This window comes from Rissa tridactyla, chromosome 4 (genome assembly GCF_028500815.1).
Source record: "Rissa tridactyla isolate bRisTri1 chromosome 4, bRisTri1.patW.cur.20221130, whole genome shotgun sequence".
NCBI classification, from domain to species: Eukaryota; Metazoa; Chordata; class Aves; order Charadriiformes; family Laridae; genus Rissa; species Rissa tridactyla.
The window spans coordinates 46039892-46063690 of NC_071469.1; the positions used below are offsets into that span (position 1 = coordinate 46039892).

The 23799-nt window shown below is 49.1% G+C and overlaps 1 protein-coding gene across 8 annotated transcripts in view; it reads left to right on the top strand.

The window, feature by feature from the left end:
* LOC128908193 (transmembrane protein 263-like) overlaps window positions 1-23318 on the top strand; it is a 206020-nt gene extending 182702 nt beyond the window's left edge. For all 8 annotated transcript variants that reach the window (XM_054197869.1, XM_054197867.1, XM_054197870.1 and 5 more), the window contains one exon: window positions 18390-23318. In XM_054197869.1, coding sequence (XP_054053844.1) covers window positions 18390-18676 — 287 coding nt within the window. In that variant the 3' untranslated portion in view covers window positions 18677-23318. The remainder of the gene's footprint in view (window positions 1-18389) is intronic.
* The last annotated feature ends 481 nt before the right edge of the window (window positions 23319-23799 follow it).

Here is a 23799-nt window from a genome sequence, read left to right on the forward strand (position 1 = left end):
CTATGTTTGCAAGAGGGTTTGGAGTCTCAGGCAATGAGAACGTGATTTGTGCCCTGTATCAGGAGGAGATCATATGCAGATGAAGTGGTGGTTTTCTCACTTGGTGGAGGCTGGAGCTGAAGGAGAAACCACTCCTCCTCTTAGTCTGGAACAGATGCTTGCCTGGGATGACTTAAGCAGTTTCTAGATTCCACCGTACGTTTTCTGTTGGGTGTGGACGTACAAAAAGGCATGACACAAAACAGTCAGCATATTGCTATTACTGATAGCAATGCTTGGATATCATACTGCAAAAATTGATAACTAATGTTGAAAATGATAGAAATGTAACAATTTGTAACAGTACCAAAAAAAAAAAGACTATACACCTAAGGACTGATAACAAGAATGTCTGGTGTAGACTGAGAGCTCATTAGGGGCTTGAGGGAAGAGAAGGGTTAGAGTATGTTAGTTAATGAAAGAAATTACTGCACCCTCTCAATATACTGAAAACCAAATGCAGTCCTAGGTTGTATGAGGCAAGCTGTCCCTTCAAGGAGAAGGTAGCGTACATGGCTTTGGTGAATCCTCTGCACACTACCAAATACCCATGTGCAAAAAATACCTGACACAAGACTGGCATATAGGTGGAGAGAAAGGTTTCTGGGATGGTGGGGGCAATGGAGAATCCATTGTATACGTGAGGACTATAAGAGTGTGTCTTGTTTAGTCTTGCAAAACAGAGGCTGAGAGGAGATGTGAATGCTCTCTATAAATACATCAGAGGAGTAAACACCAGGGAGGGAGAAGAGCAATTTAAACTAAAAGACAACATTGGCACAAGAGGAAATGGGTATAAATGGTCCATGAATAAATTTAGGCTGCAAATTAAGTTTCTTAAGCAAAAGACCAGTAAGATTTTAGATATCCAAGTAAGAGTAATAGGGCAAATAACCTAACTGTTTCTAAGATGGGATTTGGTTACTTATATGAAAATTAAATAACGTGCTCTAGCTGTGATAAGCTGTGGCACCTCCAGTACTTTACCTGACAGTGGAGGACTGAATATGATTATCCAGTGGTTTTATATTTGCATATGGGGGAAGATCAGCCTGAAAAAAGCAGTCTCCGTATTTGATATCTTCGGAGTCAGAGATATCATGTGTGTAGCCTGTGTGCTTGGCAATAATTTCTGCTACTTAATTCTTCATAATTAAAAAGAGTTCCTAAGTAAATGGCCATCCCCTCAAAATTATGAACTTAAAGTAAAACTTGTATTTACCTAATCAACTGTGTATGATAAGGTTTTAATTTATGAGAACAGGCTGTTTTCTCAAGGCCTGGAACTACTCGAAAGTTTGGAAGTGCTCAGATGCAGGTGTTAACAACTCTAACATCAAGACTAAAATTGTTGTGTGTGCACAGGGAAAATTTTCCAGCGAACCTTAACTGCTGCTGATGTTTCGCCACCCAAAGCCAGTGACAAGCCTGTGCTCAAGCAACATATATCTTCACCGCATCAGTGACTCTGGAAATTGAGAAGTGATCTCTGTGTGTTCTACCTTTCTCTTGTTTGATGGACTGATTTTTTTTCTCCCTTAGTGTAGTAGCATTTAAACCAAAGTCTGTGTGTCTCAAAGCACCAAGCTGCTTAAGAAGAAGTAGTTTGCAGGGAGGAAAATTCTGTTGTTCACCAGAAGTAACCACACCATAAACTCCATTGACCAGAATACAACATGTAAGGTTTTGATATATGCCGTACACTTCAGTGGATGACAGAAGTATGGATTGAGGTGATGTTTATGCCAACAAAAGATTTTTGTCTACACGAACAACATTCATATACTACAGATTTCAGATTTTAACAGCTGCAGGCAGGTAATGCCTTGCATTTCTTCTCTAAGCCTCGTTGTTAACAAGTCCTTATTCAAGTGTTGTAGGCTAGAGATGAAGGTAGAAGGTTGTGGAGGAGGTGGAGTGGAGTAAAATTTCAAAGCCTTTCAAAACTTCCTATTCCTTGGCTTTCTAGCCTGTAGGGCAGTTGGGGGTTAAGTGAGTGAGCTGTGACTTTGCAGCCTCTTGCTGGCTGGATTTGCAAAACTGAAGGATTTTTGCTTTGATTAACAGGATAATTAGGGCTGTATTGTAAGCATAAGTTTCACTGAACTTTGCAAGTACTCATTTCTTACCTTGACCTCAGAGACTCGCCACGATCCTTAATGCTGTGCAGAGCAGACCCAGGGTGTCTATTTAAAGACCTCCTGTGCACTTAGCCAGTGCCTCTTTCCTGCCCTGCGTTAAGCTCCCCTTTGGCAAAGGTGCAATTTCATAGCTCCTGAGTGGTTTTTTTTTCCAAGTTGCTGTCAGTCAGCTTAAAAAATTCTCACTGAGGTCATTAATGCAGTGAAGCCGTGTGAGCGGTGAGGGCCAGGGTCAGGAAGCCGTGAGCCTCCGTGGCACCAGGGGACAGAGAAGAGGAGACCGGCGGCATTACAATGGGGCTGCTTGGATGCTGCTCCCCTACGCTGACCCGACACCAGTCCCGTAGTTTTGTTCTCCCGTTGCCTCTGCTCCTCCTTCAACAGTGGAAATCAGTCCCACCAAGCGAGTCTAACTTGCAATAAAGTCTTCTCAGTTAAGCTGCTGACTCCAGAGAAAAACTGGAATCCTCATCAATCATTTTGCCTATATGATATCTCTCAGTTGGCAAATTTTCTGCTGGCAGTATCCGCTGTCACTCTTGAATCTTTTTGCAAAGTGGCCGTTTGGTAGCTCCAACCTATGCACTGAACTTGAGAGAATTCAGAGTCTCACATCAGGCATCTGAGCCATTCTGAGTTTCCAAACTAAATGAATTACTTCATAAGTAACAAAACCATGATCCCTGAGCAGGAAGGGTGGGGGGCAGGAGGGCTTGGTCTTTGCTAGCTGAGCAGGCTCAGATGTGAACTGGGGGATCTCCCAGAAAATTAAACAGGTGGCACAACACAACTTGTTTAGCCTAAATCAACTTTCAATCAACCAACATTAAATCAATGCTGATTCTGCTTTTGCATTGTAACTAAATATGAACTTAAGATGCTGAACCTGAAAATTTGCAACCTGTGTTGAGATGTTAAAGTAGTGGACGCTTCTGAAGCTTGTCAGGCTATGTGATATTTTATCCAGGTGGTTACTGCCGTCCTGACCACTCAGAGAGAACTGAGTATCTTGAAAACTTACGGTGCTTTCTGAGATCGGGTTCAGTCTTTCTATCCAAATTTTAGTATTTCCAGACCTAACCACTGCTTTTCCATTTCCTGCTGTTTATTGGTGGAAAGTTTGGTGTTCCAGAATCTGTCATCTCAATGGAAGTTAATTCCCAGACGAGCTTCATTTTCTTTGGAGACATATGATAGGTTGTGGGGCAGAGGAGGCAGGTGAAGGTGTAAGTGAGTGGACTCCACGAGCGCTGTCTATGTCTGTTGCTTTCCTGGCAATCAAGACCAGCTGGACTGAATACCTAGAAATGCTCTTCCATACATGCCAGCTCTGTCTCGGTGCGCTGGCTCCTGGGAAGCTCTGGTATGCAGAATCCAACCGTCATCAGGGCTTGCCATAAGGATAAATTTGCAAGCAGACCATTTTTGGCTCTTGCTGTAGCAGTCTCTGAAAAGAGCCCTTCTTTCTCTCTTTCCTCCACCTCCCTTCCAGAGACATGACCAACGTTTTCCACAAATGGAGAAGTTTACAGTTCCCCACACATTGCAGTCCCTGCCAGAAATTTTGGTTTAGTTGCCACAGTAACAACTTAACGAATTTTTAAAGCCCGTGCTGCTGGCCGTACCTCTGCCCTGTTTGTTCTTCCTGTGCATTTCCCCAGCACCACGCGAGGCTGCAGAGGCAGTGACTGAGAGTTCTAATAACCCCAGTAATGGATCCAATTATGGCCGTTAGTGCTTCTGTTGAGAATACATGAATAAGTAAATCTGTGCATAATGATGAAAGAGTGTGATTTTAAAGCTGCCTGAGCAGTCTCTGGGAGTGGTGGCCACGTCACTCTTGCCAAGCCCTGGTGGAGGACAGCAGCAGAGGACTCAGCAGCCACTCAGCTCCCCTCCAGACCACGCAGGCCCACAGGCTCCTGCGAGTTGCTGTGTGGTCACTAGCTGGTGGCCGTTGCCTTACAGGCATGGCCTCACACCACAAGCATTTGTTTGTGCTTGTTGCAGTTGCGCTTCATGTGCCTCTGTGGGGCAGCTGGGTGCTAGGGTGTCTGCTGACAGAACCTCTCTGTTGATGGCAGCCACACACACAGTAGTGCTCCACTTTCATTAGAAGGTGTCACCATGTCCACATGGTTATGGGGGTTGTGGTTGGGAATGGACTGGGCAGGACAGAAAAAGCACCAGCAAACTTTTGCAGGAAGTGTTCTGCTCTTTGAATGCTGTTTCATCAGTGCAGGATGATCCTTGCATCCTCTTCACACCCCCAGAACATCTGTTGCTTCCTCTAACTATCACTGGGTCTCCCTTCACCACCCACTGATAGCACAGAGGCATCCATCCTCACCTGGCTCTCACCCATGGTGACACATGTTTGTGGTGTTCTATTATCCAGCAGTCGATCAGACGGGGAAAGGTGCACTCTTTTGTTCTCTGTGGTTTCCTTCCTTGTCTGCCTTTTCCTAGCTGATGCAGAGAGTGCTGTCTTTTGGACAGCATATGGCAGATTTCAAGGAGGGGGTCCTAAATGTCAGCTGTCCAGTGCTGGCTCCTCAGATGTCCCAAGGGAGCTGGAGGGGCAGGCATCTGGGCAGGAGAAGTTGGCTGCAGAAGACCTTTCAGCAAGCAGTGCCTTATTCCTTCTCCTGTTCCCTGCATACCTGTGGCAGCAGGAGGAGACAGTCACACTCGGATTCAGACAGTGAGCTCATTGTACCCAAAGTCACTCGTAGGCACCAACTCCTAACGTTGTGCATAACCAACCAGGAATCCTTACGCTTGTTCTAGCCACTCTTCCCCTTCCCATGTCATTGTCCGTTTGTCCCAGAGCCCCACAGTTGCACAGCTGCACTGCCTGGGTTTATTTTTCTGGTGCTCTCTGAGTATGGATTGGGACAGACTGTCTGCCCAAGACCATGGTGGTAATTCCCCAGAATCAGATTTCTGTGCTTTATGGAGTATGGGTTGGTGAATCTCTTGAGAAAATTATGTCCTGTAAGATACCTAGTGGCCCTTGTGAGCCCGTTGAGCGCAAGACTGATGGTCTCCCATTAGTGTTCGGAAGACAAGAAAGAGCTGTGAAAGGGAAGCAGCATTAGCTTTTTCAGAATTGAAGCTACTATTTTCTGTTCTATTTCCTGACAGTACCTCTGTTATTGGACTTAGATGTCCCCTTGAAACCTGAGATTCATTTCTGCACACTGCATGCTGGGTCTATATAGCCTCTCTTTCTGAAGCGAGGTCTCATTTTCCTGCCCCACAGGGGTTTGCAATATTGGCCTGCTCTTGTTAACTGCTGGGAATCTGATATACTAGGGTAGGAATTACAGTTTGGAAAAGGTCTCTGGAAGCGGTTTCCGGAGAGTGAGCCCATTTTACATACAGATTTGCCCAGATGATCCAGGTCCTGAGAAAAGTTTAAAGGACTCCGCAAAATAAGATGTTCTTTGTCATCTCCCAGGCACCAGGGGAGGCTGAGGAGTGAGTTAAGGAAGGCTCGTTCCTCCCTGCTCAGCTGATACCTCCGGGAAAAAGGAGTGATTCTTTTCCTGCTCACCTGGCCTCACCCAGCTGTGTCACAGGAGAGTTCATTTCTGTTATGCATCATTAATCTGAGTTTCTAATAGCAGTAAAAGACTCTGAACTTGGTCGACAGAGAAGTTAACAACCAGTTTGCTGGAGTTCTAACGGTTGATCACTTAGCCTTAGTTATTAACTGCAGGCAAGGACCAGTTTCTGGGAGATAATTGGGGTCATAAACAATAGCTGTGTAATGGAGACTGTGCCTTAGGAGAGGGACTGAACGTATTCAGCTGCAAGAAACTTACTGCCTTTGGACGGCATCCAGGTGCTGCCATCAGCCAGCTAGAGTTCAGACAGCCAAGTTGTCGCTGTAGGGGAAGAGAGGCCTTTAGTGCTCAGCAGACAGCATCTATCTGTGCTCAGGATGGCTCCTAGCCGGAAAGGTGCTTGGATGCCGCCTCAGGAGGCTTGGTAAAACTTCCTAAGCAGAAATCTGGAAGGTACCGATCGGAGGCCGTGTGTCTTTCAGTCCGTTTCACTAACAGGGCTCAGCATTTAGGAGCGGCAAGTTCCGCGGCCTGGGCTAGGGTTGGTGGTGTCAGCTGGATTTTCCAAGTTGAAGGCATCTGAGGGTTGCAGCAGCCCCCTTAGGTTGTTCTGGCGGAATGGTGAACAGGACTGCAAACATCCCGCTGCCCCAGCTTTCGCTTGAGCAGATGCATGCTTGTGCACAGCAGGCATGAAATGTGTGTGCGGGGTCTCCTCGGCCATTTGAGCTCTGCTGTAATGTTGCTGGAGAATTAAGGTTTCTCTCCGTGGAATTCCTTAATACAGAGTTGGTTTGTTGCTAGAAAAAAAGTCCAGAAATGCAGCATTAAGTGCGAGGAGGGTATTTAAATAGAAAGGATTTGTGTTTGTACTTTCTAAAATAAAACCCAGTTTCTGACTACTGAGGCCATTAAGAAACCCTGCTGGGGACACAATGTACACAGGGGTTCTCCAGGCCATAACAAGATGTTTTCTTTCAGTGGAGGGCCTGTTGGGACTGGAAGATAGCTTGATGGGATTTTTGATGTGGCATCAGCCTCTGATTAGATTCATGTCACTCCAGTCATTCCCTGTATGCATCTGATTGGAAACAAAGGGAGGAAAATAAAGGTGCAAATGAGTTTTTGTAATGGTTGCACTAGCCAAGCTCAAGTGTGGCATGTTGGGAGCTGGAGTTTCTGAAGGTTTTATCCTGTCGAGAATGAGGGTAGCATATGCATGCATATGGAACACAAGCTGAGCTGGGCACCCTGATGTGAAAGCTGGGAAGGTTCCTGACACACAGATCCCTCAGCTCTGTACTGTGGTACCTTAAAGCATCTTTGGGTACTCCCTCATTTTGAAAGGAATCAATCGTTCTGCCCTGTTGCTTCCCATGTGTACAGAACTGCAGAAGAAAATACAAGGGGAATCTGTGGAGAAGGGCAATGTTGCCTTCCATTTCCCGATAGCAAAAGCATGACAGCATTGCCAGGCTGGGCTACGTTACAGAATCAAGACAGTAAATGTTGTCTTAATGTGGAGACCTGAAAGGCTGCTGTAGGTGTGCAGCTGAATTTTTCCACTGAGCCCTTTGCCACAACAACAAAGTCAGGCTTTGCTTGGCTTTGATTCAAAACAGGTAGGTACTGGAGAAGGGCAGTGATCCCGGAGGGGTCTCAGGTTCTCCGGGCTTTCAGCCTTCCCCAGCTCATCGCTATCCCAGTCAGGCATTTGGGAGGATTTTCAGCAGTTGGTGAAGTGAATGAGAGTAGAAGTATTATCAATATTTCTGATACTGGTCTCACATGAAATCTCTGCTGGGAACTAGGTTCACCAGGCCGAAGGGACTTCTTTTGAGTTAGAGAAGGTCCTGCTGAAACTGGTGGGAGGTCATTTGATGTCCCCCCTCCCAGTGCCACAGAGATGCACTGCAGGCTGGAAACGCCTCAGCAGAACCAGAAACAGAGCAGGGAGGGAATAGGGCTCTCTGCTTGCATGCAGTAGATTCTGGTACTTTATGGTCAACCGGTCTTCTCCAGGCAGTGACAGGGGATACCCCGAGCTTGAGTCAAGACTGACTCAGGAGAAAGCTAAGAGGTGACAAGGGGTCCTCCCTTTCAGATAAAGTGAAGCCTGTTTATCACTGCTTGGCAGTGGGGGAAAGCAAGCTTAGGCAGACCTCCCAAGAGAGGCTGAGAGCGTAGGGCTGAGCTGGTGGCTGCGCTAAGGAGGTGGGTGGGAGTCTCTCTTATTCCAGATATTCCTCCAACTATATGAAACACTAATCTTAAAGGGAGGCCTAAATATCCCAGCATCTCTGAGAGCCAAACTAGACCCTGGCTCCGTGGCAGTTCTGCCATGGGATCAAAGATGAAATTCAATTTACCTGCAGCACCAGGCAGAGCCCTTCAGTAGTCACCAGGAACCCAAGTGCACGTGGGATCCCTGCTGTGCCGAATTGAAATCTGCCCTGAAAAGAACAAGAACATGAATATGGAAGGAAGCAAAGGGAACTGTCACATTTGCGGCTTCACGTTCCTAAGCAGCAGCTCTTTGTCTGTGCCACACAGAGGAGGAGGTTTGATGTTCCCTTGGGCAGTGTTAGTGCTAACTCTAATTTATGCATTCAGGGCTGAGCTTTCCAGGTGGCAGGCTCACCAGGAGCACAACAGGTAGCCCTGGCTGGCTCACTTCAAAGCAATAGAGGCGAGGGGACACACGAGAAGTTTGGGCATAGAGCTGGGGTGTGATTTTTGCGCTGGAATAGATCTAATTTTGCGAAGCACCGATGGGTCCTGTCCTTCCCCCGTTAGCCTGGCTGTGGGGGAGGGATGCTCTGCCCATTCGTCTACTCTCACAGGCAGCATACGACTGCAGCACTCTCCCCTTGACAGCTGAGATGGGGGAATGAGTTTTTGAGACTATGCCATCCAACACCTACCACCAGCAGAATAACAAAGGCCCTATCCTGCCCATTGCTGGCATGCTGAAGCACGTGCAGGCAAGCGTATTCGTGTCTCCCCAGTAAATCTTCAGCTCAGCTGCTTCTGTAGCACACAGCTTTTAGCTTAACTGCCTTGTTATCCTTTGGATGGGCAGAAAGACTCCTGGATAGCCTCTGGGATGAATGGGTCATTTCTCTGAGTCAAAATATCTTCACTCAGACCTTAGGTCCGTTAAAATTCGTGGCTTTGCTTTTTGAGCCTCTGTCCATTTTCTCTTCTGTTCCTCTGTGTGCCTTGGAGAGGGGTGGGGAGCACATAGTCAGAATAAATGGGGAATTTCTGGATTTCTCACTGGTGTCAGCCATCCTGCTGGAAAGGATCAGCATCCATGGCTCAGCTGCTCCAGGGGTGAGCACAGGAAATGCGTGAACCTGGGTCCTCCCCTGTTAGCAACGCAGATTGTGCTCCCAGCTTTACACAGAGTGTTTTTGGACAAGTTCTCAGCTATCTCAGCTGTAAAATGCTTGAGTGACAATCACGTGTTTCCATAAGGTAGAGAGATTAAGCCTTTAATAATAAGGTGGCAGAGTACACAAAATATTCATGACAGTTGATGAATGAGCAGAGCAGACTTTTGATGTCTGATCTTGGCAGCTTGGAGCACCTTCCTGCTGGCTAGACGTGACTGTCTTTCACTTCCACTCCCCTTCCCAAACCGCTGGTGAGACCAAACTTCAGGCACTTTTTGATAAATTGTGAGTTAGCAGCATTGTCGTGGGAAGGACTTCTAGCCTCACTGGACAGAGGAGGCTTAGCCGAGTCTGCCTTTGTTTAAAATCCACTGGCTAGCACTAGAGCATGGAAGAAAAGTCATTCCTTACATAAGCTTAGATTATGTTATTTACTCTCCATTGTTTGTAAGGGCCTCATAGAACCGTGAAAATGACCTTTATTTCTCTATGGATTTTGTCCTTTTTCATTTTACAAATATCGATTATTTTTTTTTCTCCTGTGTCTTTATCAGAGCTGAATTAACAAGGCTGTTTAACAAGAGCCTCTGATTCATTTGGGGTCTTTTTGTGCCAGGTGCTATCAGAAGCAGCTGAAAGCAGCTCAGTGAAGAATGTGCAACCGCTGTTACAGAATTGACAGAGGAGGTGATGTGCCCTGACAAGAGCTGAGCTAGCATGGGCCAAAGAGCAGGCTTAAAAAGATGATCTCTTCAGCCTGGGCACAAAAGCAAGGAGGGGTTGTTTGTAAGGAATAAAATTTTATGTCTGAAAGCTCTCCTCCTCAGACCATTAAAGCTTGAGGCCACTGAAAATTGTTGAGTCTACGTGATTATTCCAGTTCCACCCACAGATCCCCAAGTGAAATCAAGAGCCCGTATTTGTAGCAAGAGGTGATTCCAGTCCTCATGATCCAAAATTTCAGTGTCACAGTGATGAGGCTCCAGCAGAAAAAGGAGCCATTGGTGCAGCTTTATATGTTCTTTCTTGCCAGGCTTTTAAGCAAGCCTCTTGACTGGCGGAAGAGCTTGTCGGTGGAACAGAGAGTGGAAACTGAAGGCAGACAGGGACATAAAGTGCAAACAAACTAAGTCTGATGGCCACTTTGGACGCTTTTAACATAAGTGAGAGGGAAGGTACAGCCCAGCTGATAGCTGTCCCTTGCTATTCATACCTGCCCTAATGCCATTGTGGTTTCTCGCACAGGACCCGGAGGTGGGTGTGGGTGGTGAGGAAGCAGCCACTGCTCACAGTTCTCTGGGGAAAGCTGAAATCTTACGCCTTTCGGGATCATCTTTCCACTCTGACAGTGGCATCAAGACATCCTGTAAGTGTTTTAGCGACCTGTCTGGCCAGTAGCAAAAGCCTGACCTTCTGCATATATTCCACATTCAAAAAAAGAAACGTCGCAATGGAAATAGAAATGGTATGTCCAGATTTCTTTCTTCCTAAGTGGGCAGTGCCACTTGTAACTTTGCTCTGGGACTCTCCTGTGGGCTCATCTTTCTTACAAGCGATACACTGTGGTCGGAGATGACATTTGCTTCGAATGAGACAAGAGTGTCCTTAAGCCAGCTGTTGTACAAGCCTATAAAAAGGGCGAGTCCTCATACTTAAGCAGTCATGATCTAAATCAGAGGATGGCAACCTTTTGAGGACTTGGTCCCAGTGTGTATTTTTTTCTCTTTGAGATGAGAAGTTAAGTATGCCAGCGGGAGCTGGAAGATTGTCTCTAAGAAGCACCATGAGGCCAATTGGTTAGTGCTCATTAGTTTCCCCTTTGCAAAGGGTGGACTCCTGCCTTTCTCAGCTTGCTGGCCTTGGCAGAGCTGGGACTTGTGCCAGCCGGCCCTGCTGCAGGCCACGTGGGATCCCCAGCATGCTGTCTTCACCACCCATGGCTGAAGCAGGCCAGTAAGGTGGAGAGGAAGCAAGGGAGATGTAGCTTTTATCCAACAGGTCAGCAATAAAGCTGAGAACAGAGGTGGGTCTCCAGGCTTCTACCCTATCCACGTCCTTTTTAGTAGATGATCTGTCCTGCAATTCACTTGCATATTTCTAGCACAGAAGGAGCATTACTTCTGGACTGTGGGCCATGCTGGTCTTCAGCATCATTAGAGACCATGACCACGCCACCAGAGTAGCTGAAGTGTTGTAAACCTAGAGGGGAAATAAGGAATTAAGAATCAAAAGGATCCCAGGGAATCCTGGTTGAAGGGGGAGTCTGACTGCCCCTTACAGGCTGTTACAGCTATATAAAAGATATTTCTGGATCAAGAAAACAGTTATATTCTGCAGGAGGGCAAAGCAGAGGAGCCGCTTATTTTTTTCAAGAACAAGAAACCCATCTTGGGGCAGATCTTGACTCTGGTAATGAAAGCACTTGGTAAGTGGGAGGTCAAGTTTATATTCCTTCTCCAGTTAATACCTCTACTTGCAAAGTGAAACAGTTCAGCAAAAAGAGTGAAAGTGGCATTCAGCTGCTGTTTGGGCCATTTAGCCCAAATGTGTGTGAGGCTGGGGAGTGCCCTTGGGCTGACTCGAGGCTGGTCAAATGTGTTAACCCACTGGGTTGTTCGCTGCTCTGAGGCCGATCTCCCTGAATTCTTTTCTCAGTAGAAGTTTCAGCAATACCACTGTGTCTTTACAAGCAGTTTCTGGTTTGGTGACATGTTGCTCAACAAGACCAGTCAGAAAACTCCCAACCAACTCTAAGCCTCAAGCTTCCAGAGTCAGAGCTTCGGCTGCTTCTCCCCAAAGGCTCAGCCGAGGAAAACAAGCCACTGTTCGTTTACCCTCCTGAACCCTGTCTGTCAGTGCTTCAAGGTAGATGCTTCAGCAGTTAATACTGCTCCTGGGGCATGTGCAAGGAACAATTAAAGCTCATTGTGCCAGTGAAGAGCCCTGGGGTGAGCCGGGCTGCGGAGGCAGCTGCCCTTGTTTTGCTGCGTGCAGCAGTTTCCCGAACAATCCTGCTGCAGAGAGAGGCAAGTACGTCTTGCTGATTGCAGAGCTAAAGTTTAAAACTCAAGGGCTAAACTCAATGTGTCGTTTCTAGGCTTTTTGCTGGTGGCAGCCGTCTTGGTTTGTAGCGTTCGGCGCCAGGGCAGGGCAGGGCTGGGGAGGGCACAGCTGCTGGGCCTGGGAAGCCGTTTCCAACCAGCTGCAGCATGGGACTGCTGGCAGGAGTGAAGCACGGGTGCTTAAGGAACAAACACTTTGTAGTGCTCCCTTTAACACTTTGCCTGTGACACTGCAGGATCTAGATCTTTGATCCTAAAATGCCAGAAAGGACATGACTGGTGGTTCCTTCATCCCAGCTGTAAATGCTTGCTACAGCTGTGCCCCACAGGGGTCAGCTGAGCCTTGTCCAGATGCATGCAGGAGACTTGGAAGAAGGCGATGTTGGCCGTTCCCTGGAGAAGGGCCCTGCTAGAACACGAACAGCGGGATTTCATTTGTGCCCAAGGGTCAGAGTGGTCTCGACCTGCTTCAGCTGCTTTTGCTAGGAGAGGAGTGTATCACCCAAACGGAAAGTCTCAGCTACAGGATAAGCTTGTGTGGCTCCACAGCAACAGGCTGGTGGGCATAAGGAGGGGGCAAGCTTTTATCCTGCCTTTGTGACTGGAAACCTCTCCAGAGATAAATTGGAAGTTGTCATTGGCGTCTCTACTGAGAATGTCAACAGGAATCTGTCAGCACCAGTCATGACGATACAGAGACAATTTCCCCACTTAAAGCACCTTGCCAACTGTACCTAATTAACCTTCATGACAGCACAGCAATACAAGGAAATAGGGATCATTAACTTCAGCTTTGCTTTACAGAAGGGGAAGAGAAGCAGCAGTGCCAGCCCCATGCGTTTCAAATTGAGGTAAGCTCAGAAAAATCACAAGGTTAAAAATAACAATAATCCATTTGGGGTTCTCAGAGCCTTAAGAGTGCACTTGAATCAAACTTTCAGGTTTTTCTCCAAGAAACATCAGGACTGGAAACTTCTCTCCCATACACACTTTTTTATGACTCAATAACCAAGGCTTTTAGAAAATCGCACATTCTCAATCACGGTGGTGCAGGGGCGATAAAGGTCAGAGCGATTTGCTCAGTGTTGCTTAAAAATCAGCTGGGAGAAACTGGGACTAGACTGTGTGAGTAGCTGATCCTCCACCCCTTCCTTGTACCTCCAGCCCAAACATTTTTCTAGGTAGGGGAACCTGCCTAAATCCACCAGTGGTCACTTAATAGCTGCCAGAGGCGTAATTCAGGCTTGAACTAGTGACCTCATCCCTTCCTCTCATGTCTGCTGAGGGACAGACTGATGACATTGACTGTTTACATTTTGGTCTCTGAGCCAGCCCAGCTCCTTTGCCTGGGGCCCAGCAGGGATGGAAGTGTCCTAAAGATGCAAAACCATTCGTGCTGCTCCCTGACACTGCTTTCCTGGCTTGGGGCTGTTTTTATAAGTTAGTAGGAAAGAGCAACTTGTACAAGTCCTTCTTAAAGAGTTCACCCTGCCTGTCATATCAACTGCTGGCAGGGGCCGAGGGGAAGAATAACGCCTGTGCCATTTTTAGTGGGCAGCAGCGCAGGCGATCATTTTCTCTCACCAAATAAATGCAATGCAAAGCCCTGAGGAGTCGCCGTGGAAGCTTTGAGAATTGTATCTGTTATTACCGACAAACTGATCTCACTTCTGCCCTGAGTCACAGATGCTGTCAGGATCAGAGGAGAAAACCCAGGTTTCTCTGGAGCCCCAGCAGGCAGGACCCCTGCTCGGGAGGGAAGGCCAGTGGGGACCACAGAGGGCTGTGGCCGAGGAGGAGAGCCTGTTGTGTGGGGCACCGACCCCAGCCCAGAGAGCTGGCATTCACGCAGGAGTGTGTTTTATTCATCTTTTTTTCCTTCTTCAGTTCTAAGCTGACATGGGGTGAAGCTGAAGGGACCCTTGAAAAGGCCAGGTCATTGATGGAAAGGGAAAAGGGCTTGGCAGATGGTGAAAAGCTTTCATGAGCAGCATGGGCTGCAGCGGGCTCCAGGGAACAGAATTGTTCCCCTGCTCAGGCTGTGTGTCTGTCTCTCTGATTATTTTGTGTATTTCATCTCTGCTGTCTCTCTTGCCCTTAATCTGGGCTCCTCTGTGCCAACAAAATGCTTAGCTCACTCCATTGTCTGTGAGACTAATTTGCACTGTAAATCTGATGCTTATCTTACATGACAGCTTACTGTGGGGTTTATTGCAGTCCTGAAGACAAGCTAAGCGGGGATGGCTAGAAAGCTTTCGACACATCATCTGTAGTATAGAACGAATACGACCTATTTCAGCTTGCTGCCAGGTTAGGATGCAGCCCCTTGTGGTTGGGGTCACAAGGTATTTCTTTCTCTTTTCAGATCTATTCAAACCTGAATTTGTTTGGGGCTGTTTTATGGCACAGCTTCTGTTCTGTGTTGGAGCTGCTGGAATGCTTCTGGAAGAGCCTCCCACCCTCCCAGGATCAGGTCTTCTGTCCCCTGTCCCTCCTCCCTGCTACTTGTGGAATTTTAAGGACCATGAGAGTGGCTGCAGACCTGGTGCAAGCAGCATGCAAGCACTGGTGCTCCAGGGTGCTGCAGCTTCATTGTCTCTGCCTAGCTTAATCAGAAAGAACCTTTGTCCTTGTCCTTCTTCATTAGTATTTCCTGACACTTTCTCCAATATGTTTTAGCTCTTTGCTGGCAGAGTAACATCCCCCCTCAATCTCATCTGCAGTTACCTCCTGGGCTACCCACCTGCAGGCATCCAGCTCTCATCTAAGAGATTTTCACACTAGTGTTGTTCAGAGAGCTGGGCAACTCCAGCAGCCTCGGGTCAACTGAAATGTGGGCAGAGGCCTAAATCTTCCTACAGAGGGGTTCCAGGTAGCCTCAGGTGCAGGGTTACCTGGGGAGAGCCGGGAAGATTATTGCTGTATTGATACACATCTTGATTCTGCAGCTGAGCACGCGGGTAGGTCTTTAATGCCCAGAGCTTCTGCATTGCAGTCCTCTGATGGGACACAAAAGATCCTGCTTCCCTGCACAGGGACCTGCCATCCTCTGAGGGTGGTGTTCATTTGGAGGACCAGTCTGATTTTTGCTGAGTAGTGTCCTGCTTTAAAGTGTCACGAATTTGTGGATCTCCCTGTTCTTCCCTCCCTCAGTCTGAAGACAAAACATGCAAATGGCTGTACGGGATAAACTGTGTGCAGCAATTGGAGGCTGGCAGCTGAACTGTAAATGGAGCCAAGGGGTCTCAGTAGCATTGAGGGAGAGTGGAAAAAAACCCAAACACGTAGAGAAACTGTTGAGGATGAGGCGAGCAGTATGTAATATACCAGGTAGAACTGCAGCTGCTTAGACTACACCAGAAACTCTGTACTGCCCCGCCTCAAACTCCATTTTGCTGCCCAGATTATCAGACAGGTGTGTAGCCCAAGGCTTATTCCAAGTCATCAGAGCTGGTGAACACCAGACTCCTCACAGGCACTGTCCTGAGACCTGCCCAAGGGAGAGCTCTGTACAGCCTGGGTCAAGCTCGGGGAAAAATCTACAACTCTGGTAAGACTCCAAAATCTGCAGAATTTTAGAAGAATCCATCACAAAAATAACTAGGAAAGGATGATCGCACCACCTAACTCAGATTCATGCCTAGTCTAGGTTAGGCTACTGCATGCAGCCTCCTCTGAAGAACCCCCCTTCTCTTTCCTGGCTAGAGATGGAGCCAGAGGAATCAAATCTGCTAACTGAAACTCCTAGGTTAAGTGCCTGAAAGTTAGCAATTTGAATCTGAAGACATCTTAATTTGTTTCCTAAGAGGCCTGGAAAATCCCCCTTTCCCACAGATGACACGGTGCAATCTGAGAATCCCCGGTGTGACTGACTGGCCTCCCGTCCACCCCAGTGCTTGCAGCACAGGCAGCAGCTCTGATCTGTTTGGCAAGGTCAGGTTGTCCCTTCAGCTGTGTGCATCCAGCACCCCGGGGCAGCTGGTGCTTCCAAAGATGAAATCCGTGCCCTGCTGCTGCTGCTGGGTGTTTTCTGTCAGACTTCTAGTTGGTTTGTTTAAAGAAAAGAAAATTAAAAAGCTTGGTTTTGAGCAGTACTTAGAGACCCTACTGTGTTGCGTGACACACAGACAACGGGAAGATGGTCTCTGCTCCAAAGGATTTGCAGGATAGCTTGGCAGAAGTACACTGAATGGCAGATGCGGCGAAGACACGGCATGAGACAAGTTGGTAGCAGCAAGAGGAGGACGTTTGCTTAGACTTACTAGGTCAGACATTTCCATCAACCAGGGCGTGCTGCGTGCGATGGCCCCACAACTTGATGAGCGTCTGTGCCAGCCTCCCGGCACTCCCAAGGTCTTTGCTTGCTGGCAAAGGAAATCCGCCGCCTACATCAGTGTTGGCTCGAATCCGCCTGGAAATGAGAGCAGGTGGAGACATCAAAGTGGGGGTCCCAGGTGGAGTTTTCTGCTACCTGGAATGTTGTTGACAATCGCGGAAAAAAGCTGGTGCCTGGCTGGATGAACGAGGGGGCTTTCTTCTTGGGGAGCAGCGAGCTTTAGAGAAAAGGGATGGGGGGAGCTGAGAGTGTTGGGCAGTGCAGTGGAAGGGCTGGGATCTCAAAAGAGAAAGTGCATTCAGGCACCAGCTCTCACCTACCTCCCAGTAGCTGTATTAAGCTTGAACCCATTTGTGACGCAGCCCAGTCTGGGCGGGCAGCTGAACTGGGATGCCGCAGCCAGGGTGTCTCCCTTTTTGGTCCCAGGAACAGGTGCCAGGCCCGTCCCCGTGCCCATACCAGGGGGATAGTGGTGCGCACAGGGCTGTGCCATGCAGACTGGCCCCTTTCCCGGGGTGCTGGTGGAGCCTCTGCAGAGCTCTGCTCTGAGGCAGCGGCTGGTGCTGACATGTCCCCTGCCCTGGGCTCTCTGCAGACACATCACTGCACCACGTCTTTATGCAGGCTTTCAGAAAGCCACTTCTATCCCTGCCAATTCTCGACTCCTCAGGAAATGGGGTGCACATTTAGCAAGGGGCTCTAAAGTCCTCCTGCTGCATCAGCCTGTGCATCCTCTCCTCTGAACAGGTAACGGGTTAGAAGGGCTGCTGCTGCTGCTGCTCCGGGGATCCTGTATTCCCAGCTGGCACTGGCTTTTTTTCCTGCCAGGATTGCTTTGCTTTATTGTATTTTTGCAATTATTAGTAACTCATCTCGAGTACGGAACTGGCAGCAGATCAGAAATCAGAGTGTCCAAAATATCTCGCCCCACAAAAAGAGCAGCTCCTCCTTTGCTGCCTGCGCGGCGGCATTGTTAGCTGACGCAAAGGGAGAGGACTGCGTGGAGGCTGGCAGGAGAGCTGTCAGGTTTGAATCCCGTGAGTAGCAGTTGACTCAACCCTCTCCCGAGAAGTGGCGAGCTGTGAACGTTACGTCTGCAGTGTTGTGGGCAGGTGCGATGGCAGCTTGGGTGGGTGTATCATGCTGGCCTTGATCCAGTTGGCACAGGTAAACCAGCAGTGACATAGTGTAGCAACTTAAGCACTGTCTTAACACTATTAAAAACGTAGCTGAAGATCTCCAGAGGGCTTGTACAACCTGAGCTGACGTCCGTGTCGCTGTATCTTTACTGCAGTTTGCTACCTGTGCTAGCTCAATTACAGTTCTCGCAGACAGCTCTGTGCTGTGCCTCAGTCCTGCATCTGACATTGGCGCAGACCTCCCTCCAAACAGATGCTTCTGAGGACCTGCAGGCCACGCAGACGTCAGCTGTTGCTGTCTGCAGTTTGTGCCTCCTGTGCTGGTGTTAGTCTTTGTGATTTACTGGCATTAGCCAACACGCAGGGGAGAGGAATTGCGTCTCTTGTTAGTGGGATTTGCTTTGCATCGCAGCACCGAGGGTTGTGAGTTTGGGGCTGTAACTGAGCCGCCTTCTTCCCCTCTCTGTCACATGGGCGATTCTGCTCCCACTCCCTACCCTCCCAAAGTCCTCTTCTGCCATGCTGTAGGCCTGGGATCACCCTGGTTCCTCCTTCAGGCACCAAGACGTCTGAGGCTGCAAGGCACTGCCAATATAGGAGCATGCGCCGTGGTGGACAGCCCTCCTGGGCTGGAAGAGGTGCCCAGGGAGAAGGTCTTTGGTGTGGACACTTCTGACTTGCCCTTTCTCTCTCTCCCCACAGATGCCAGCAAGGACCATCCGCAGCAGCAGGCAGGAGTGATCTGGAGAGTGACGGGCGGCCTTTTTAGTATCACCCGGGGAGCCGTGGGGGCCACGTTGGGAGGAGTTGCCTGGGTGGGCAGCAAGAGCCTGGAGCTCACCAAAACAGCTGTGACCAGCGTCCCCGCTGCTGGCGTTGGACTGGTAAAGGGCAGCGTCTCAGCAGTGACCGGCGGTGTCGGAGCCGTGGGCAGTGCAGTCGCCAGCAAAGTCCCTTTCACCGCAAAGAAGAAGGACAAGGCTGACTAATCCCCATTGCAGCTCCCTTCCAAAAGATCAACCTGCCCATACTCTCCCCCTACACAGCACCTCTTTGAGTTGGAACCAGCCGCTTCAGGGAGGGTCAAGCACCCGAGCAGACTCTGGCTGCAGCCTGCTCAGCACCGCCTGCCTGGCTCAGAGTTCACAGAGCCGCTGTCAATGCCTTTCACTCCTATCACCTACTGGGAACCATCTCTACTCCGAGGGCTTTAAAGGCGCTGTTGTCTCTGTCTTGCAGTTTCTTTCCTCCCTTCTTGCTCTTGTAAGCACAGAGGGGTGGGAGAGGGTGTTAGGCTCTATCTGCCTGGAGGGGGGGAGTAAGAGGGGAGGGGGAGAAACTATGCCTTGCTTGAAGTGTGGGTTATGTAGTCAAATTCAACTTCAGCTGGGAAGACAGCCTCTGAAACACCCCCTTTCTTGGCTGTGGGAGGTGCTTTTGGGGTGTCTGCCTGGTGGAAAACTGTAGAAGAAAGTCCCATTGACACAAAGGAGAGATACTGTGAAGAGTGGGAAGCCTCCCTCCTGCCCTGCACCTCTTACCTTTTCTTTGCAGGGCCCATCCCACAAGCTGCTCCCAATCACTTACTCCCTAGCAGAATTGCACCCTTTGGAGAAGGAACCCACAAGCTCAGCAGAGCAGCTCCAGGGATGATGCCACACAAGAGTATCATATGTCCATCAGCTTCTGTGCAGATTTTCTTGTTTAGAGGCAGGAGAAAGAAAGCTACTGTATGTTCCCACCCACAGTGGCATCTGCCAGGCCTCTGTGATACTGCAAGCACAGGTAGCGATGTTCCACAGAGACACAAACTGAGCCCTGGGGTTTGACCCTTGTAGTCCTGGCAGCATCCCCATCTGTAACAGGGGCGTTTTGACTCGAGGCCACACTCTCACTCCACAGACAGACACCATTAGTAACCATGAGCAAGCGTGTTCCTGAATGCCACCCAAGTTCTGCCGCAGGGTGGGAGGGGAGGCTCACCCTGTGACCCTGGGAGCAGTGGCCTGGCTGTGAGCGGGCTGCACCATGTTGGAGAACACTTCCCTGAGGGGCTGAGTGTGCTCCAGCAGCAGCCAGCCTGCATGGGGCACCAGCAACTCCTCCTCCACACGCTGCTCCTGAGGCTCCAGCCCGGCTCCTCTAAATGACTGTGTTGCACTAAATAGCCCACCCACACTCATAGTGCTGCAGAAACCCAGCCACCTGCATTCATCTGGGAGTCACAGCCATCCTCAGCCTGGCCCATGATGCTCAAGGGGCCATGTGGCATCGTGCACACACACGCACGCATGCACACGTGCACCCACACACACACTCACTCACTCCAAAGTCCCCTGTAATTCTCGGGATGAGGAAAGCCACAGGCTCCACCATTAACTCTGCCGCTCCTGGCTTTGGCAGGTGATTAGCCTAGGTCGTTAGGTGTTGGATGCATAGACAAGTGAAGCAGTGCTTGTGCTGTATTTTATAAATATGCATCTGTGTTAGCGTGTGTGTATGTATCAGTCCACAGGCATGTCTTCAGCCAGGTAAACAAAACTGTGCCACTGCTGCAGAGGATTTTACATAGTCATCTTCAGTACTTCCAGCATATAGTTTTTGTATAGGGTCCTGGTCAAAAGAAAACCAATGTTTTAGAGGATGTTTTCCCCTCTGTTGCCCAAGAGCGTAGTTTATTGAAACCAAAGGAATGTGAAAAATCCCCTTTCTCCCATCTATGCGGTTTGTTTACTTTCTGCCCTATCTTTTGGATACTGAAGCCAACTTCCTTGATCTTCATTTCCCATTGGAGGTCGTTGTGCTTCCTGGCTGCTCTCTTGTGCTTAGGATTCAGACATCAGGGAATATTTAAGTACAACACCCCCCCCAACCCCGCCACCATTTTTGCTGAATGTTCTTGGGCTTGTGAAACAGTTTTCATTCTGACCTTCATTAAATCCATGTTTTGGGCCTGACTTAAGTCGCTGTGTCCCTGTGCTAGTCACGCTGGTGTTAGTCTCTCTCCATACCCTTCACTGGGTAGTCCCTGCTGTTTGCAGTGGCAAGAAGTTGCTGATCTCCACAGTGTGTTACTCTTGATAGCACAAGAGTGGTTTAACCTACATCTTTGTTTCTGAAGAGGAAACAGCATTTGGTATGTGTGTACATTTCCTCGCTGTGTGTCTTTTGTTCTGGTGAAGGCCAAGTTGACCCAGACCTGTTAGTTTTGTCTCTGAAGGCACTGGTTTCACAGAAAGATCAGGCCTTGATGTGTGCTTGCACTTTGCTGGGGTGCTCATGGCAGTTGGCAAGGCCAGAAGAAGTCTTGTCTGTTCTTCCTTTGTCTCAGACGCCCCGCAGAGCAGGAGGGCAGTTCGCGCTGCGTGGATCTCTGCTCACCGCTCTCCCTGAGCGCATCTCATTCCTTATTCCAGATCACAGGCTGCTCTTGAAGCCAGCTCTAACCCCAGAGCTAAAAGCTGCTTCTGCATAACCAGCTGTGCTGTCACCATCCCTCTTAGAAAGATACTGTTTCTTACCAACTGGTCCAGAAGACGCTCTTCTTCCTAACTGCCTCTCCCAGGCCTTGGGCAGAAGATAGTTTCTAAGGGGCTTTACTTCACCAGCCACCCCTGGGCAGGTGATGGGAAGCTCATCATGCTTTTGGCTAACAAGTATCCCACACAGGCCCTTGCTGGAGGAGGCAGTACGTCCTTCCCAAGCCATTGTCTGCAGGCACCGTGTGTGCAGAACAGGCATGGAAAATGGGATAAAGGTGCGTTAAGGAAGGCCATAGGGATCCTGAGGGTTTCCCATGTTTTTATTTCTGCTCTTCTGTGCATCCTTGCAGTAAATGGAGTAAATCTCTCCATTTGTCTTGAACTGCCATTTCCTTGCGGGATGGCCTGGAGAAGGGGAGAAGAGGTATGAGGGGAACTCACAGCCTAAATTGCTGTTCTTAGAGCCCAGCTAATGGGGAACTCATGGACCATAAATAGCAAAAGAGGGCAAACTAGAAGGTACGGGTAGAAGATTAAATCTACTTCAAAACCAGGGCCTCTCACCATTTAACGGGCATTCAGGAATACATAACTATGCAGGACTCAAAAGGCCTCTGGAAAGTGTGTCTGTGTTAGCGTGCTAGGCCTGCTTGGTTCACCCAGGTGACCCGGGCCCAGCCTGCTTTTCTGGGCACTCTTGGTGTCAGAGCAGAAGGAAAACAGGGTCGTCTTCCCAGTTTAAGAGTAAAGATGCCTTCTGACAGCTTTGGCTGCAGAACGGTAGGATCTGAATTGGATGGGGAAGCTCCTGATGGTTGCCCCATCTTTCCTTTTCCCCCACTACAGAGCCTTCAGCTGGCTCAAACTCCACCTGGGCCGCTGACGCAGCCCTTCTCCCATCACCCCTTTGTGGTAAGAGGGGCAAAAACTACATTGTACATAAATCTCGTTGGTACTGGGCAGGGGGGACTTAGTATGAAAGTTGGGGGGCACCACTGAGGGAAGGATGAAGGGAGCTAGTACAAGGAAGATCACCCGGTTTCAGGTGACAGTAAGAAGGTGAGGAGGGACTAGTGACAAGAGGAGGCGAGGGGAGAGTAAGAGTGGGGGAACAAGATAAAGGGGAGCATGAGGGAAGTGTTTCTTAGGGCAGGCTCTGAATCAGAGGATGAATGTGATAGAGCGTTCATCCTAGGGAATAGCGTGGAAAGGGAAGTGGACAAATGTAGGGTTTGGTGTGTGGTTATGGTCCGCACCTGGTCGGTGCCCTGTTTCCATAGTAGTGATGATTGCTAGGTGTTTCCATTTAGCTAGATCAGTGTGCCCAATGGATGGTCCAAACGCCAGATCAGCGCCCTCTTTACCCCCTGCCTTCCCAGATTTCCCCCAGGCTCCCTGTGGTGGAGGTGGGATGTGGCCCTACACGCAGCCCTGTGCCCCACCACAGTGGGGGGTTCCCCATAGCCAAGGAATGTGCCCCAGCTGAGAAGAGAGCCCACAGGCATATCCTCCCTTTTCCCTTTGCTCATCTCATTATCCTTTGCTTTCTTTTTTTATCTCTCCCTTAGCTTTTTGTCTCGCCCCTGGATAGAGCTTTCCAAAGCTCTCACCGAGACTTTCATCAGGCATCCATGCTCATACTGGCTGGGAGGGCAGAGAAGGTGACTCTGCCCCCACAGCTCCCCTGGCTGGGAGAGAAGTGCATGTCTTCCACCCCGCTCTGTCCCCCTATGTTTTCATGTGTGGAAAATCTTAACCCACTTCTTTTCCTCTGGGTTCTCTCGTTGGCTCTTGTCCCTGGGGGTGGGTCATTTCTGTGTCTCCATTGCAAAGTCATCCTTGTAAAAACAACAGCATGAGTGGGAACGTGGAGATGGCTAGAGAGAGCCACAGGGCTGCTGGGACAGATGCCAGGGCCCAGCTCTGCTTCTCTAGGAGCCGAGGAGCCCTTTGGCAACCCAAAACCGTCACTGCGGCCACGCAGTCCCGTGCACGGTGCTGGGCTCCGGAGAACACTTTTGTTCTTTATCATTTCATTGTCTGTAATTGGTTTCCTACTGAATTTGTTTGCTTGGTTTGTTTTGCAGTGTGTTTCTAGGAATATTCTGCATCTCTGTATTTTAATTACAGTAAAATTTGAGGATAAAAACCTTGGTTACGCTGGCTCTTGTTTCCAGTGGGGGGAAATGAGGAGAGCAAGCACAGCTGAAGGAAGATGTTAGAGATTCCTTGGGAAATCAGATCTCTCCCCCAAGGGCTCTACATGAGGCACCAAGCAGGGCGGAACCTCCGTCCCTGCTTAAACTAGGACATCGCTTTCAGCCACAATTCAGAAGCCATTTTGCTGCAGGCGCGTTTCCTGATTGGAATGTTTAGAACAGTTTGGATAAGATTTCTAAACTCAGTTTCTCATGTTGGTTTAAAGACCCGTGCACGAGAGGACTTTCGGGCCGGGGACAGCTGGCCTAGCCCTGAAAGTGGGATCTCATCAGATGAAGATGGGAAGTCTTGCCTCTGCAGCCGCTGTTCTTCATGCAGGTTTGCATAGCCGCTTTTCCCAGCTGAGAAAGTGAGGAAAAGCTTCATTCCCCCCATGGGAGAAGGCGGTTTGACATCCCTCCCCAGAGCTG